Source organism: Mustela nivalis (assembly GCF_964662115.1).
Source record: "Mustela nivalis genome assembly, chromosome: 13".
In the NCBI taxonomy this organism is placed as follows: domain Eukaryota; kingdom Metazoa; phylum Chordata; class Mammalia; order Carnivora; family Mustelidae; genus Mustela; species Mustela nivalis.
The window spans coordinates 51,234,657-51,252,402 of NC_139032.1; the positions used below are offsets into that span (position 1 = coordinate 51,234,657).

A 17,746-nucleotide genomic window follows, 5' to 3' on the forward strand; every position below is an offset into this window, starting at 1 on the left:
ATATAAATCCAGCAGCAAACACATTTGTTAAATGATAATAATTTAAGTTCAAAGTGAAGATATTACTCCTTGTCCAATAGACAAAAATAAATAGAAATTTCATGTTGTTTGTTTGTTTTTGTACATCTTTTATTGAGTTATTATGAGATGTTGTTTGTAGAAAAATTTCTGAATGTAGATTACTTTATTCTGGCAGTGTAAAAAGTATGTGGAGAATATATGAACCGGTAGGGCTTAGAGAGTGATTGTGAAAACTGTAGTAGTTGATAACTACATGTGGAAGATTAAGTAGAATATTCCTATTTTGAAACTCAAAATTTTGATATTGAGAATAAACATTTATCTTCAAGTCTTTTTATATGTAAATCTTGAAGTATTTATGTGATAACTAGCATCTTTTCCTTTTTTTCAAAATTCTAGAGAATTTTTTCAGAATTCTAGAGAAAAATTCTATCCTATTGATAATTGACTGTACTTAGGTAATAAGTGGCTTATCACTGGTATTTCTTGTGATTATATGATAAAGATGGTTATTATTTGTAATTAATTTAGTGACTATTACTCTTATATGATTTCACTTGTGATATTCCTGTTACACTTTCAGAGACACTGACTTATTATTTTGCACCACTAAAATATAGTTGATAACTTTTGGAATACCAATTTTAATTAAAGTAGGTAAGCAAGATATATTATTAATCTGAAGTTATGTTTTTTTAAATCAAATTGCACTACTCTTAGATCAGTCAGAGCTGTGTTACTTTATATCATTTACATGGTGAACTACAATACAAGATTTCATTTGGTTAAAGAATTCCATAGCTACAAGATGTTTGAAAACCACTGTTCTAAAATTGTTTTGTCTTGTGGGTATGACAAAGTGTAAATACCTCCTCTACCACCTCATGTGTACAAGGCTTTAAAGATTTTCTGTGATAATCTTTTGAGTTTTCTTACAAGAAAGTAAAATGAATAGTAGGGAAATAGAAGGATTTGGGAACTGAGAAGAGAAAGATGTAAAATAAGTCTCTGTTGATGTGGACAGTTCTTTTTTTGGAAGTATAAGGGATTTTCTTATTAATTTTTATTTGAGGTATAGTTGACACATAATGTTAATTTAAATTTCAGGTGTACAACGTAAGTGATTCAACAGTTCTATATGTTATGCAGTGCTCACCACAAGTTACCATCATCATACAGCACTATTATAATACCGTTAACTATATTACCTATGCTGTACTTTTCATCCCTGTGACTTCTTCATTCCATGATTAGAAGCCTATACCTCCTACTCTACTCCCCTTCACCCATTTTTGCCCATGCCCCATGCTCTTCCCTCTAGCATCTACCACTTTGTTCTCCAAATAGAATTTTTTATACATCTATAAGAATTTACAAGCTCTGTTAAATAACTTTACCCTATTTAGTTGAGACTGTGACCTGAGTAAAATTAATTGATGTTATTCCCCTCAATGTATTAAGAGGAATGTTGAATACTTTTGATTTCAGGAAGGAAAAACAAATTAGAAGTGTAGAAGAAGAAGTTGAACAGGAAAAACAAGCAGCAGATGGCATTATCAGAAACATGTCTCCTGAAAAACAAGTCAAGTACATAGAAATGAAAACCACAAATGAGAAATTGTTGCAGGTAATACTAATTGCTATCCTGTTCCTCAACAGGATACAGCAGTCTTGCTACTATATAGTCTGAAGATGAACAGCATTGGCATCCCTGAGAACTTGACTAGACCTACTGATCAGCATCTTAATTTAACAAGGTCCCCAGATAATTTGTATAGATGGACATTTAAATTTGAGAAGTACAATATAGAAAATTCATTTTCTCATGCTGCATGATGACCAAATATTACTCTAGTATTTGTTCATTTCTATGCATCTTTCACTTTTGCGTGTCATACAGATACATGAAAACACTTGCTTTTTAAATGAACTACTAATAGAAATAATAAAAAACCTCAGATACCAGTGCCATAGAGATAATTACTTCCTTTCTTCCCTGCCTAATAAGCAATGCATCTTTTACTTCTCTGTTCTTAATTTGAATAGCTCTTGCCTCCTAATCGTGGTATTTAAATAAGCAATTTGGGAGCCTGCTGAGGGGTTATTGAGAATTCTCCCAACATTCAGTGATGGTGGTGACTCAGATTTGCAAGTTAGTGCCCTTATATACCAAGATAGCCCTTAACTAAACAGTTAACAGAGAATTAGTCCCCATAAATGCCAAAAGTGAATGTAGTTCTGGTTTCTCAGATATTACTTAATTGACAATTTAATATAACTTTCTATTTTAGTCAGGATTCATAAGATACAATGAAACACTGAAGAAAGGGTATTACAGAAATGCTGAAGTACCATCAAAATACAGTTAATCTTGCACAGTTGTTTTTGAATAAGTAAATAGCTTGAAAGTCTTGTCTGTAGGAATGAGCCATATAAATTACTATATGTCTTGGCTCTAAAAGAAATTAGGCAAAAGATATGGAAACATGGTTTTAAAAAATCAAAGTTAAAAATCATAACTTTAAACAATAACATCATTAATTTGAGGGCTCCTGATATTTTCAAAACGGCAGTGATGATTCATTGTGAAAAGGTTTGGCTACCTTTGACAAGCTCATAAAGTATTTTTTAAAGGTAGATCATGACAAGTTTTGGGGACTAATGAAAGAAACTGGCAGAGATAGAAATAATGTTAATAAATTCTAGTCAATAGCAAGTGTTGGATGTGTTTATAAAATTTACTTTGGCACATCCATATACGAAAAGCTAAGAAACAAACATATTCTAAATGTTACTTGTATGTATATTTACTTTTTTCCTTTTTCTTAGGAGTTAGACACACTTCAGCAACAACTAGACTCATTGAACATGAAAAAAGAGAGCTTGGAAGCTGTAAGTATAAAATCAAATAAGGGTTTTTATATTACTCGCCTACAAAAGATAATTCTGCTGAATATATTAAAGGAACTCATTCAAGTATGTATTTATTTAGTAGTTTACTAAGAGGAGTATAACTTTTTTCCCATTCAGCACCACAAATATCCTACTTTGGTAAGAAATTAGATTCAGTTATTGAGTACCTACTGTGTGCAGGATCATTCTACCTTGCTGAGGCATGCGAAATCTAATGGTAATTTAAAGACATGAACAAGAGATTAAAAAGAATTGAAGAGGGAGAGAGAAATTAGATTCAGTTATTGAGTTCCTACTGCGTACAAAATCATTCTGCCCTGATGAGGCATGCAAAATCTAACGGTAATTTAAAGACATGAACAAGAGATTAAAAAGAAGTGAAGAGGGAGAGAAATCAGTTCATCACTTTAAAGATATAAATGCTTGCTATTTGCTATTTGTTCATTTAAAAGTTTTAATTAAAAAAAAAACATGTTTATGGTTAAAAAAAAATTAAATAAGATGAAAGTGAAAATTTTCTTTTCCCTCTTTCCAGACAGAACTACTTTGTATTTTTTGAACACTTATTCTGTGCTTTTTTTGAGCTCTTTACATAGATCACCAGCATTGTCATTTAGTCTTTTTTTTTTTTTTTTTTTTGTCATTTAGTCTTTACAACAATTTTATTATCCTATCTTGGTTTTATTGTTGTGGAAAACCTCAAGTGAGATTCACATTTAATATGCTGTCTGCAGTTTGGTTTGTTTGTTTTCACCTAACATTCTCTCTTGAATGTCTATATACATCAGCTCTCAGAGACCTCCTTCATTATTTTAAATTACTGTATTGTGTTACATTGCATGACTAGAACACAGCCTTGTAGATGAATAGGTTCTTTACATGTTTTTTAGTTTGGGGGGATTATAAACAATGCTGCAGTGAAACAATGCATTTTATACAGAGTTAAATGGCTGTGTCATCAGATAAATTTGTTGCAATGGATCAAAAGATAAATACACACTTCTAAAATGTAAGGCTGCAAATTCCCTTCCAAAGAGGTGGTTCCGTTTACTACTTCTAGACTCAGTGTATGAGAGTGCCTGTTTTCCCATGCATTCAATAGCAAGCATTATTCACTTTTTCCATTTTTACTAGTTTAATACATGAAATTATTTCTTTATATATATTTTTGGCCAATGTATATCTTTTTCTGTGAACTACCTTTTTCAAGTCCTTAACACTTCAGTGTACTGTCTATACCTCAAACCTTGCCTATCTTTCTTGATTTCCTCTGGATTCAGGTAGGTATCATGATTCTAGGATTAGTAACAATTGTAGATTGACAGGAGTGCTGTTACCCTTTCTTGCACAAGAAATAAGTGTGAGTATTTTGTAATTCTTTTGTAAATTTGCTGTTGAAAAAGTAGTTTGCTTAAAAATGCTAAGGGGTACCTGGGCGGCTCAGTCACTTAAGCCTCTGCCTTCTGCTCCGGTCATGATCCCGAGGTTTTGGGATCAAGGCCCACATTGGGCTCCCTGCTGAGCAAGGATCCTTCTTCTCCCTTTCCCCTTGCTCTTCCCCCTCGTTCATTCTCTCTCTCTGTCAAGTAAATAAATAAAATCCTTAAAAAACATTATTAAGATGGCTTTCTATACAGATAGTCTATGTGTGAATATATATAATTTTTATTTTTTTTATATCTCTGGTAATAGAAATATGCTTCAAAGAATAAGGACCACATTTAGTATTAACACAGCTGTGCTGCAGAATTCCTTACTATCTGTTTTAGGGTGTGTGGGGAATGTCAGGTCTTATTTCTCTTGGCATATTTAGTTTCTGCAGGAAGAGGTGTAAGCTATGTCCTTGGATTTAGTGTTTGTATTGATGCCACTGTATTGATGCCACTTTTTGGCATCAGCACAGTAACGTGAAATTTTATAAAAATTTATCTCAAATCAAGAATATATAAGTAGTGGGGCGACAGGGTGGCTCAGTCACTTAAGCTCTGACTTGATTTCGGCTCAGATCTTGATTTCAGATCAAGCCCTTGTGTTGGGCTCTGCGCTCAGCTCATAGTCTGCTTGTCCCTCTCCCTCTTCTCCTCTCCCTATTCTCTTTCTCTCTCAAATAAACAAAATATTAAAAAATATATATATAGAAGTTACTAGTTCTGTTTAACTTTTGCCGGATTCCTTGTATTTTTTTTAACCTCTTCTTCAAGAAAACATTATGTTAAATATCACTCATCTAGTATTTATTGAATATCTACTGTGTGCTAGCTCATTACTGTGCTAAGTATTAGTCAGTTCATCATGGAGTGGAAAAAGCAGGTGAAAGATCAGCACGAGTTTTATTGAGGAATAGTTTTATTGAGATGAAATTCAAACAAGTCTTAGGATGATTAAGCAAATGGAAGGAGGAGATAACTATGAAAAGAGATACCCTATGGGGAGCCTGGGTGGCTCAGTGGGTTAAGCCTCTGCTCAGGTCATGTTCTCAGAATCCTGGGATTGAGCCCCACATTGGGCTCTGCTCAGTGGGGAGCCTGCTTCCCCCTCCCTCTACCTGCCTCTCTGCCTGCTTGTGAGTAGGCAGAGTAACTAAATAAAGTAAATAAAATCTTACTTACAAGTAAGTAATCTTACAAGTAAATAAAATCTTTAAAAAAAGGGGATACCCCAAAATATCTGTATTTCATTATCACGCCTTTTCACCTGAACCTAATCCGTTACTTTGAGCTATGTATATGATGAGGGTTTTTTTAAGATTTTATTTTTAAGTAATCTCTACACCCAACATGGAGCCCAAATCCACAATTCCTGAGATCAAGAGTCCCATTCTCCACCAACTGAGCCAGATATATATGCCACTATATTATGCTTTTTAATAGACTTTCAAAGATTTCCACTAATTTACTTTTTCCTTTTAAGATTCCTTCTCTTTGAAAGACAATTATCATATGAACTTCCTGATGTGAAGAATTTGAGAGACAACGTGGGGGGTTTGGGAGGTAGGGAAGGAACAAATGAAACAAGATGGGATCGGGAGGGAGACAAATCATAAGAGACTCTTCATCTCACAGAACAAACTGAGGGTTGCTAGGGGAGGGGGACAGGGAGAGGGTGGTTGGCTTATGGACATTGGGGAGGGTATGTGCTGTGGTGAGTGCTATGAAGTGTGTAAACTTGGCGATTCACAGGCCTGTACCCCTGGGGCTAATAATACATTATATGTTAATAAAAAATTAAAAATGAAAAGATTCCTTCTCTTTGGCTTTCAAAAAAGAAGTCTTGCCTAGTGGGACGCCTGGGTGGCTCAGTTGGTTAAGCAGCTGCCTTCGGCTCAGGTCATGATCCCAGGGTCCTGGAATCGAGTCCCACATCAGGCTCCTTGCTCGGCAGAGAGCCTGCTTCTCCCTCTGCCTCTGCCTGCCTCTCTGTCTGCCTGTGCTCCCTCGCTCTCTCTCCGTCTCTGACAAATAAATAAAATCTTTAAAAAAAAAAAAAAAAGAAGTCTTGCCTCTTAAAAATTTGGTCTTATTCATGCTGTGGACCTAGTTTCAGATATCATCATTCACTTTTTTGTTGGTTAATATAGAAAATTATTTAGATCTGAGATCCTCAGTTTCTTTATGTGTAAAACAGATGATGATATTATCTGATAGAGTTGTTTTGAGGATTAGATACAGTATATAAAGAACATGGAATATAGTGCTTGGCACAGAATAAGTTATTAAAAAATAACAGCTTCAAATGCCATTTTCTCCCTTTTCCTCATCACTATCAACAACACTAGCTCTTTTGGTTGTCTAATAAAGTTACCACAGCCCTTATTTTCTCTTTGTGAACAGTAGAATAGTGTTGAATATACAACAACTATTCTACTCTTGTGTATTAATTTCCTCGTGCTGCTGTAATAAAGAACAAGAAATTTCCTAACAGATCTAGAGGCTAGAAGTCTAAAATCAAGGTGTCAACAGAGCCGTTTCCTCAGAGACTCTGTTAGAATCTTCCCTGACCTCTTCCTAGCTTCTGGTGGTGCCTATTGATCCTAGGCATGCATTCATTATTTTAGCTGCATCACACCAGTTTCTGCATGTGTCATTGCATGGCATTCTCCTGTGTCTCTGTCTGTATGTCTTCTCTTACAAGGACAACGGTTGTTCCAGATTAGGGCATTAGGGTCCACCCTAATTACGTTGTCTTATCTTGACTAAATTGGCAAAGACCCCAATTCCAAGTTAGGTCATATTCATAGGTATCAGAGATTACCAAGACTTCATTATATCTTTTTGAGTGATACAGTTCAACCTATATAACATTGTATTAGAGTATGTATATGACTATATGTGTGGGTGTGTGTATGAAATATATATATATATAATATATTAAATGAAATATATATGAATATAACATATATTATTTGAAATATATGAAAATATATTCCCTCTAGAGATCAGTTCTTTAAACTTTAATATTGTGGTTAAAGTTGTACATACATTGGGGCGCCTGGGTGGCTCAGTGGGTTAATCCTCTGCCTTCGGCTCAGGTCATGATCTCAGGGTCCTGGGATCGAGCCCTGCATCGGGCTCTCTGCTCGGCAGGGGGCCTGCTTCCTCCTCTCTGCCTCCTCTCTGCCTGTGTCTCTGCCTACTTGTGATCTCTGTCTGTCAAATAAATAAAATCTTAAAAAAAAAGTTGTACATACATTGTGACATTTTCTTTATTATCTTTCCATTGGTAGAGATATCTTATCTTTGTTCAGGTTTTATATTTGGAAGAAAAAATAAATTACCATGTTCTTTTGAATCTTAGACTGAAAATAACTTATGAAGGAAAAGGGGTGTATTTTAATTCCAATTTACAAGTGTACTTTGTAGCATCATTGAGTACTATAGATATTTGATATCTCTATTTTAAAATGCTGATGGTTTAAATTCTCCTTTTTCTTATAAACTGAAACCTATATGAGAATAGTTTCTGATAAAATATTAATTAAATTCTTCTTCTTTTTGTGCCCTTCAGGAAATAGCACACTCTCAGGTAAAACAGGAGGCTGTCTTGCTGCATGAAAAACTTTATGAATTGGAGTCCCATCGAGACCAAATGATTGCTGAAGACAAAAGCATGGGATCTCCAATGGAAGAAAGAGAGAGATTACTTAAGCAGGTAGAAAAAACAAAAATACTTATTTTACTATATCAAGGTGTGGTAAATGTATTGATTTCTTTCATTTAAGGCATATGAATTGAACAGAATGCCAGTAAGTTAATTGTCTTAAAAAAAGAGTAAAAAGTGAGTTTTATCTAAATTAAGATAAACTATTTGACCAAGAAAAGCTGGGTGAAAGTCATTTCTCATATAAACTGTTTCTTGATTTAAGTCCTAATTTTATATGGTCATTATGCACATTTTGGCCATTTTTTCATCTTTTGGATCCACTAAGGAAATTGAAAGCCCTTTTTTTGGTTAGTAAACAATTACATGATCTTACTGAAGTTCTGTTCCGTTATTTGTTTGGGGCTTCATATTTAGAAAATGAAGTGCTCCAAGGCTAATGAATTTTTGTGGTTATTATTATCAGCGTCTTGATGAAGCGATTGAAATTAAAATGTCCTATTAAATCACAGTATGTCACCAAGTTGTGTTACATGTTTTCAGTAGCTTTATTACCACCCAAGCCTAGTTTTAATTTAGCACCAAGTTATAATTACCCTGTTTTTTAGAATGAGACACCTTAACTATAGGGCCCTTAGGAGAAATGCAAATATATTTGGGAACAGCACCTATCGGAAATGTACAAATGAGACTCCTTTGTGGTCTTAGGTTGAACCCAAATGGTTTGGAAGAACCTTAGGATCAACTTGGGAGCTATTTAAGTATTAGAATCATTCCAGGAAGGTATTAAAATCTAAAATCTCTGAAGTTCCTTGGAAAGAGATCATTGGAGGCAGGGGACAGAGAATGTGATCTTGGGATAGGATTATCAAATGAAATGCAGAATAGCTATTTACATTTTAATTTCAGAAAGCAGTGAATAATGTTTTGAATAAGAGTGTGTGTGTGTGTGTTTGTGTGTGTGTATGCATGGTATATTAGGATGTTGATATATACATGCCCTAAAAGTTATTTCTTGTTTACCTGAAATTCAGTTGTAATGGGTATTGCTAAATCTGGCAACCTCTGCTTTGTGTGTGGGGATTGAGAGGATGAGGGGAGACAGTCTTAGAAATCCTGAAAATCCTGGATATTTATGTAAACTGTTCCTGGCCTGAAGACATGTTAACCTCATGGTGCCATGTGGAGGGTATAGCTGTATCAGTCATCACCCTTCCTTTGAGGATGAAGGAAGAATCTATGAATAGTTCCTTAATGATGTGTTTTTTAACTTGAAAGGTTGAATTTTAAAAAATAGGTTTCAAGAAAAAGACTACATTTGGCATTTTAGTACAGCATACCTTCAAAGGAAATTATGTTTAAGGTATTCTAACAATGAGTAGTTCTTTAAGTACTATTTTCTTTTTATGCCTTTTTAGGTTAAAGAAGATAATCAGGAAATAGCCAGCATGGAGCGACAGTAAGTACATTTATAATAGGACATTTTTCATCTATTTCACATCTTTTAAATTACATTCTAAACCTGCAGTAGGTACATATTGTTACAGTTATTTTTTCCTATAGTTCATACTGGTACTGTTGATGCAGCTTTAAATCTTATTTACAGCTTTAAATGTCTATTTTAATGTTTAGTTAAGAGCCACAGTGTAGTGTAATTATTATTATTATTTTTGAGAGAGAGAGCATAAGGTGAGTATGGGGAAGGGCAGAGGGAAAGAGAGAATCTTAAGCAGACTGCACATCCAGTGCTGAGCCCGATGTGGAGTTTGATCTCACGACCCTGAAATCATGACCTGAACTTAAATCAAGAGCTAGAAGCTTAACCAACTGAGCTAACCAGGTGCCCCTAGTCTTAAAAAATAGCTTTATTAAGATATACATACCATACAATTCATGTATTTAAAGTATACAATTCAGAGGTTTTTAATGTATTCAGAAATGTGCAGCCATTACCCACTGAGCCACCCAGGCACCCAATAAATAAAATCTTTAAAAAAGAAATACATGGAAACAAATCAAGAGAGAGAAGTGTATAACAAACAATACAGGCCTTTCTTAAGAAGCAAGAAAAGTCTCAAATAGACAACCAAACCTTACACCTACAGGAGCTGAAAAAAGAATAGCAAATAAAGCCTAAAGCCAGCAGGAGAAAAGAAACAATAAAGACTACAGCAGAAATTAATGATATAGAAATAAAAGAAAAACAGTAGAGGAGCACCTGGGTGGCTCAGTGGGGTAAGCCTCTGCCTTTGGCTCAGGTCATGATCTCAGGGTCCTGGGATCGAGCCCCGCATCGGGCTCTCTGCTCAGCAAGGAGCCTGCTTCCCTCTCTTTCTCTCTCTCTGCCTGCCTCTCTGCCTACTTGTGATCTCTCTCTGTCAAATAAATAAATAAAATCTTAAAAAAAAAAACCAGAATAGTAGAACAGGTCAACAAAACTGGGCATGGGTTCTTTGAAAGAATCTGTAAGATCTATAAACCCCTACTAGCCAGACTTATCAAAATGAAAAGAGAAAGGACCAAATAAATAAAATCATAAATGAGAGAGGAGAGATCACAATGAACACCAAAGAAATACAAGCAATTATAAGAGCACATGAGGAACAATTATATACCAACAAATTATGCAATCTGGAAGAAACGGATGCATTCCTAGAAACATATAAACTATGAAAACTGAAACGGGAAAAAACAGAAAACCTGAACAGACCCATCATTTAACAAACGAGCAGTTAAAAAAATTCTCCCAACCAATAAGAGTCCAGGGCTGGATGACCTCCCAGAGGAATTCTACCAAACATTTTAAGAAGAATTAATACCTATTTTTCTGAAGCTTTTTCAAAAAATAGAAATGGAAGGAAAACTTCCAAATTCATTCTATGAGGCCAGACTTACCTTGATCCCCAAACCAGTCAAAGACCCCACCAGAAAGGAGAATTACAGACCAATATCCTTGATGAACATGGATGCAAAAACTCGCATCAGGATGCTAATAGGATCCAAGAGTACATTAAAGGGATTATTCACTACGACCAAGTAGGATTTATTCCTGGAATGCAAGGGTGGTTCAACATCCTCAAATCAATAGAAGATTAATAAAAGAAAGACATTAATAAAAGAAAGGATAACCATATGATGCTTTATTTGCTATTCTTTTATTTAGACTTTATTTGCTTTTATTTTTAAGCTCCTTTTGGTGTAAGGTTAGGTTGTGTATTTGAAGAATTTTCTTGCTTCTTAAAGGCCTGTATTGCTATATAGTTCTCTCTCTTCATTTGTTTCCATGTATTTCTTTGTTAAAGATTTTATTTATTGGGCACCTGGGTGGCTCAGTGGGTTAAGCCTCTGCCTTTGGCTCAGGTCATGATCTCAGGGTCCTGGGATCGAGCCCCGCATTGGGCTCTCTGCTCAGCGGGGAACCTGCTTCCCCCCTACTCTCAGCCTGCCCCTCTGCCTAAATGTGATCTCTCTCTCCCTCTGTCAAATAAATAAATAAAGATCTTAAAAAAAGAAAGATTTTGTTTATTTCCATGGAGGAAGAGAGAATGGGCACAAGCAGGGAGAGAGGCAGAGAAAGAAGAAGCAGGCTCCCCGCTAAGCAGGGAGCCCGTCACAGGGCTCAATCCAAGGACCCTGAGATCATGACCTAAGCCAAAGGCTGATGCTTAACCAACGTAGCCACCAAGGCACCTCTATTTCCATGTATTTTAAAAATTCTTTAATTTCCCAGTTACTAGGATGCTCTTTAACCTCCATGTGTTTGTTTTCTTTCCAAATTTTCTCTTGTGATTGAGTTCACGTTTTAAAGCATTGTAGTCTGAAAACATGCATGGTATAATCTCAGTCTTTGGTACCAGTTGAGGCCTGATTTGTGACCCAGTATGTGATCTGTTCTGGAGAATGTCCCATGAGCTCTCAAGAAGAATGTGTATTCTGTTGCTTTAGGATGAAATGTTCTGAATATATTTATGAAGTCCATCTGTTCCATTGTGTCATTCAAAGCCCTTGTTTCCTTGTTTTCCTTGTTGATCTTCTGCTTAGATGATCTGTCCATTGCAGTGAGTGGGGTGTCCCTTACTATTATAGCGGTATTATCAATGTTTTTCTTTAATTTTGTTATTTATTGGTGTATATAATTGTCTGTTCCCAACTTAGGGGCATAGATATTTATAATTGTTAGATCTTGTTGTTGGATAGACCCTTTTATTATGATATAACATCCTTCCTCATCTCTTATTACAGTCTTTGATTTAAAATCTAGTTTGTCTGTTATAAGAATTGCCACCTTAGCTTTCTTAGCTATTGTCCCAGTAGCATGATACATAGTTTTCCACCCCTCACTTTACATTTGGAGGGTTTTTGGGGTCTAAAATGAGTCTCTTGAGACCACATATCCATGAGTCTTATTTTTTTTTAAATCCAATGCGATACCCTTTGTCATTTTATTGGAGTTTAGTCCATTTACTTTCAGAGTAATTATTGTAAGATATGAATTAATGCCATTGTATTAACTGTAGAGTCACTGTTTCTGTATTGTTTTTGTTCCTTTCTGGTCCTTATTCCTTTTTGGCTCTCTCTTCGCTCAGAGGATCCCCTTTAATATTTCTTGCAGAGCTGGTTTAGTGTCCACAAATTCCTTTAGTTTTTGTTTGCCCTGGAAACTCTTTATCTTTTTTTCTATTCTGAATGACAGCCTTGCTGGATAAAGTATTCTTGGCTGCATATTTTTCCCATTTAGCACATTGAGTATATCATGCCAGTCCTTTCTGGTATGCCAGGTCTCTGTAAACAGATATGCTTTCATTCTTATCTTTCTACCATTTTAGGTTAAGGACCTCTTGTCCTGAGCTGCTTTCAGGATTTTCTCTTTCTTTCTTTTTTTTTTTTTTTAAGATTTTATTTATTTATTTGACAGAGATCACAAGTAGGCAGAGAGGCAGGCAGAGAGTGGGAGGGAAGCAGGTTGCCCCCTGAGCAGAGAGCCTGTTGCGGGGCTCAATCCCAGGACTCTGGGATCATGACCTGAGCCGAAGGCAGAGGCTTTAACCCACTGGGCCACCCAGGTGCCCCTTCTCTTTATCTTTGAAATTTGCAGGTTTCACTATTATATGTCAGGGTGTTCACCTGTTTTTATTGATTTTGAGGGGGTTCTCTGTGCATCCTGGATTTAAAGGCTTGTTTCCTTCCCCAGATTACGGAAGTACTCACCTATAATTTGTCCAATAAGCTTTCTTGCCCCTCTCTCTGTCTCTTCGTCTTCTGGGACTCTTATTATTCAGACACTAGTTTGCTTTATAGTATCACAGATTTCTTGAAATCTCCTTTGGTGATCCAGTAGTTTTTCTCTTTTTCTCACCGTCCTTATTTTCCATCATTTTGTCTTCTATATGACTGACTCTCTCTTCTGGCTCATTTATCCTAGCTGTTAGAGCCTCCATTTGTTACTGCAGCTCATTAATAGCATTTTTGTTTTTGGTCTGATTAGATTTTATTTCTTCTGTTTCTACAGTAAGGGATTCTCCAGTGTTTTCTGTGCTTTTTTTTTTTTTCAAGCCCAGCTAACATCTTTATAATCATTATTTTGAATTCTAGTTTCAATATCTGTTCTTTCTTTCGGGGTGAGTTTCTCTGTCTCATTATGTCCAGAAAAGAATAGAAAAGAATGTGAGAGAAGACAAAAATAACAACAACAGAAAAAGAACAAACAAAACTAACCATAAGAAAGCAGAAACAAAACAAAATAAGAAAAAAAAATAAAACAAGAAGTAAAACAGAACAAAACAACAAACTAGATCCTGGGTGTATTTGTTCTGTTTGTTAAAAGAAACTAGATCCCAAAATAGGAAAGAAAAAAAAATTATGCATATAGAAAAATAAAATACAATGAAAGGAAACAACAACAAGAAATTAAATTTTAAAAAAAGAATTAAAAAAAGAAATGAGAAAATAAGAAAATCGCTGGAAAAAATAAAACTGAAAAACTAAAGAATAATAATAAAAAAAGGAACCACAAATGCTATATACTATTTTCCCCAAGAGCTGAAGTTTTGCAACTTATCTGTGATTAGTAAACTTTGTGCTAGCCAGTTATTCTTCTGGGGTAGGGGCCTGTGAGCTGATTCTCAGGTGTCCTTGCCCTGTTGGAATTGCACCCCCATTGCCAGGGGGTAGGGCTCAGTGTAAGCAGCTTCAGATTGCCTGTGTGGTGCTGTTTTGCTCCCTGAAGTCTTTCAGCATCAAAGGAGGGGGATAAAAATGGTGGGGCCCCATTTTCTAGCCCTGGGGCTGACGTTTGTGCCCCTGACTCTTCAGTGAGCCCCCAAAGGAAAGCAGTCAGTCACTCTTGTCTTTTTCTCCATTTGAATAGTGTGTTCACCCAGTCTGTGACTGAGGTGGGTTTTTTTTTTTAAGATTTTATTTATTTTTTTGACAGACAGAGATCACAAGTAGGCAGAGAGGCAGGCAGTGAGAGAGGAGAGAGGAGGAAGCAGGCTCCCCGCTGAGCAGAGAGCCCAATATGGGGCTTAATCCCAGAACCCTGGGATCATAACCTGAGCTGAAGGCAGAGGCTTTAACCCACTGAGCCACCCAGGCGCCACTGTGACTGAGTTTTTATCTCAGGCATGCAACCCAGTTTTGAGTCTCTGGACTTTTTGGATTCCTGTGGTATAGATTCATACTGTTTGTCCTGGGATGGGGAGGGGGGATCTTCCTGCACTTCTGGCTTTTGCTGGGTCCCTATCCAGAGAGCAATTGTGTGATTCCGTAGTGATTCTCAGTTTATGGCAACACCGAGCAGAAAGCTGGCACTTAGATTCACTGTTTTCAGTCAGCTTCCCCACTCTGATGCCTAGGAACTCTGCTGCACTCAGGCACCCCTATTCTTTTTGTGAACCCAGGGTTCCTGAGACTTTGCTTTCCTACCTGGAGTTCTGCCCTGCTTCATCACTAAGCACCTTTAAGCTAGGGACTTCCCCCACCACAGCAGACTTCTAGAAGTTCCAATTTTGCACTCCTTTGCTCTAATACTTTGTAGTAGCCTCCTTAAGAAAACTCCCTCCTTAAGAAAAGCTCCCTCCCCTTGCTCTATCCAATATATCACCCAGGATTCATGTCTCCATATCTCCTACCTCCCCCAAAGTGGTCACTTTTCTGTTGGTAGAATTGCAGCATTTCTTTTCTCAGATCTTCAGTTGATTTCATAGGTGTTCAGACTGATTGATAACCGTCTAGCTGAATTCTGGGGACCAGATGAACTTAGAGTCCCCTACTCCTCCCTGATTTATTTTTTATTTTAGGGAGAGAGGGAGAGAGAGAGAGAGAAGGCAAGTGCATGCATGAGTGGGGGAAGATGGAGAGGGAGAGAAAGAATTTCAAGCAGTCTCTGTGCTGAGCAGGGAGTCAATGTGGGGCTCAATCTGGTGACGTTAACTGACTGACCCATCCAGGTGTCCCTCCTTTGCCCAATTTTTAATTAGGTTGTTTATCTTTTTATTATTGTGAGAAATCCTTATATGTTCCAGAGACAAGTCTCATATAATGTATTTGTTTTAGGGGTACAGGTCTGTGAATCATCAGTATTATATAACTCACAGCACTCACAATAGCACATACCCTTCCCAGTGTCCATAACCCAGTCAGCCTGTCTTTCCTCTGCCGCTCCAGCAGCCTTCAGTTTCTTTCCTGAGCTTAAGAATTTAAGAGACAAGTCTCTTATCAGATAAATGATTTGCAAACTTTCTTTTCCATTCTCTGGGTTCTTCTTATTTTCTTAAGTCATGTCTTTTGAAGCACAGAAGTTTTAAAATTTTGATAATGTCTAGTGTATTTTTTCTTTTGTTGCTTATGGTTTTGATGACCTATCTAATCCAAAATCAGGAAGATATATGCCTGTGATTTATTCTTAGAATTTTGTAGTTTTGCCCTAATGTTTAGAGCTATGATCCATTTTAAGTAAACTTTTGTATCTGGTGTGAGGTAGGAGTTCAGTTTTATTCTTTTCTTTTTGTTTATCCAGTTGTCTCAGCAACATTTGTTGAAATATTCTTTCAACAAATACTATTTAATATTCTTTCCCTGCTTAATTATTTTGACACCTTTGTCAAAAATCAGTTGTATATAGATACAGGGTCTCATTTCTTATTTTGTTGCTGTATATATTTTCCTTTATTTCAGTACAGCACTATGTTAATTACTGTAACAAATGCTGTTTGTTAAAATTTTAACCTATATAATCTTCAGTCAATGGTAAATTTTCTCTTATTTCTAATTTTTGAGACTAATTTACCATTTTAGTTCAGTTTGTACAAACCAACAAAAAAGAAGGTTGTTAAAGATTTTTCACTTTAATACCACAAAGTAAGCTCAAAAGAATGTTGGGGAAAGGTTTGCTTTTGAAATCAGGCAACCTAACATGCTCAGAACATACTTACACTCTAAATATGAATCCTAAAGAAAGATCTAGAAAAGATCTTTCTCTCTAAATTTACATATTGTCTTCAGAATAGGGCATATTATATACAGATACTATTTTTGCAACTTAGAAAAGATTTCCTAATATCATCATTAAATGTTTCTGTTGAATTTCTAAATTATCTGTCATAAATTTATTAAATAATATTTTCAACAGGTTAACAGAAATAAAAGAAAAAATAAATCAGTTCAATGAAGAAATTAGACAACTGGACATGGATTTAGAGGAACACCAAGGTAATTTTTCTGGAATTTTTATAATGTATAATAACTGATATATAGCAATATTGACTTAGTATTAACTCAGGTCTCAGGGACTATTTCCCTGGGATTTATTATTTAATTCTTAATGAGTTCCCTAACATAACTACTAAAATGATTAACTATACTATAATAGTAAATATTATAATTGCTGTTAAATTATTTAAGCAGACTAAAAACTTAAAATAACAAAATGGTTATATGGTGACAAGAATTTATTTTGTTTTTGCAAATCATTTTGTTAAAAAATGAACTAAAACATTTGAAAGTTATTACAGATTTCTAATTTATACCTCCTAAATATGTCAACTATCAATCAGTTGGGATAAGAATTGAGATGGGAGAGAGAATCATGTCATAAATAGAAAGAATTAATTCTTAAGGGGGTCTTAGTAATGAGGTAGCAAGCACTGATAATTCTGTTCCTTTTCCAACTTTCCCCAGCTGTGGGATTGAAGAGCCAAAGGGACTAGAACACTTGTGGGAGCCTGGGGTCTGAACTAAGTGGAAATGCTTTTGGTGGCTGTTTGGGAGTTACAGTGTGTATGTGTGGTTGCGGGGGGAAGAGATTGGGTGTTGTAGTTTTCTTACCAGCTTCTTTGTAATAAGGATGAGAAAGGTGGGTTCCTCGTGACACTCTAATCCCAGATTAACTGCAAACTGGTATTTATGTGCTCGTGGATTAGCAAGAATTGACTATATATTCTTATGAGTTACATATGATAATTGTAAATAGTATACATTTTTGTATATATCTATTATGGCTAAAGAAACACTCATAGCAGGGAAAAGGGGTGTTCAATTCCTAAATAAATTTTTAACTTCAGTTTTAAATGTAGTGTATTAGTTTTATTTACATTTTTCTTGATGTATGAATAATAGCATTAGCTACTATTGATTAATTACGTACCTCTACTGGGTACTATGTGATCTTTGCAAGAACTTTTTGAAGTCTTATAAGCCCTTTCATATTTGTTGAAGC

General features: G+C 35.7%; 1 protein-coding gene across 3 annotated transcripts in view; it reads left to right on the top strand.

Annotated features, from left to right (window-relative positions):
* Positions 1-17,746, top strand: part of IFT74 (intraflagellar transport 74) — a 91,349-nt gene that overhangs the window by 37,074 nt on the left and 36,529 nt on the right. For all 3 annotated transcript variants that reach the window (XM_082694507.1, XM_082694506.1, XM_082694505.1), the window contains exons 9-13: positions 1,510-1,648; positions 2,851-2,913; positions 7,939-8,082; positions 9,450-9,490; positions 16,661-16,740. In XM_082694507.1, the coding sequence (XP_082550633.1) occupies positions 1,510-1,648; positions 2,851-2,913; positions 7,939-8,082; positions 9,450-9,490; positions 16,661-16,740 (467 nt within the window). The remainder of the gene's footprint in view (positions 1-1,509; positions 1,649-2,850; positions 2,914-7,938; positions 8,083-9,449; positions 9,491-16,660; positions 16,741-17,746) is intronic.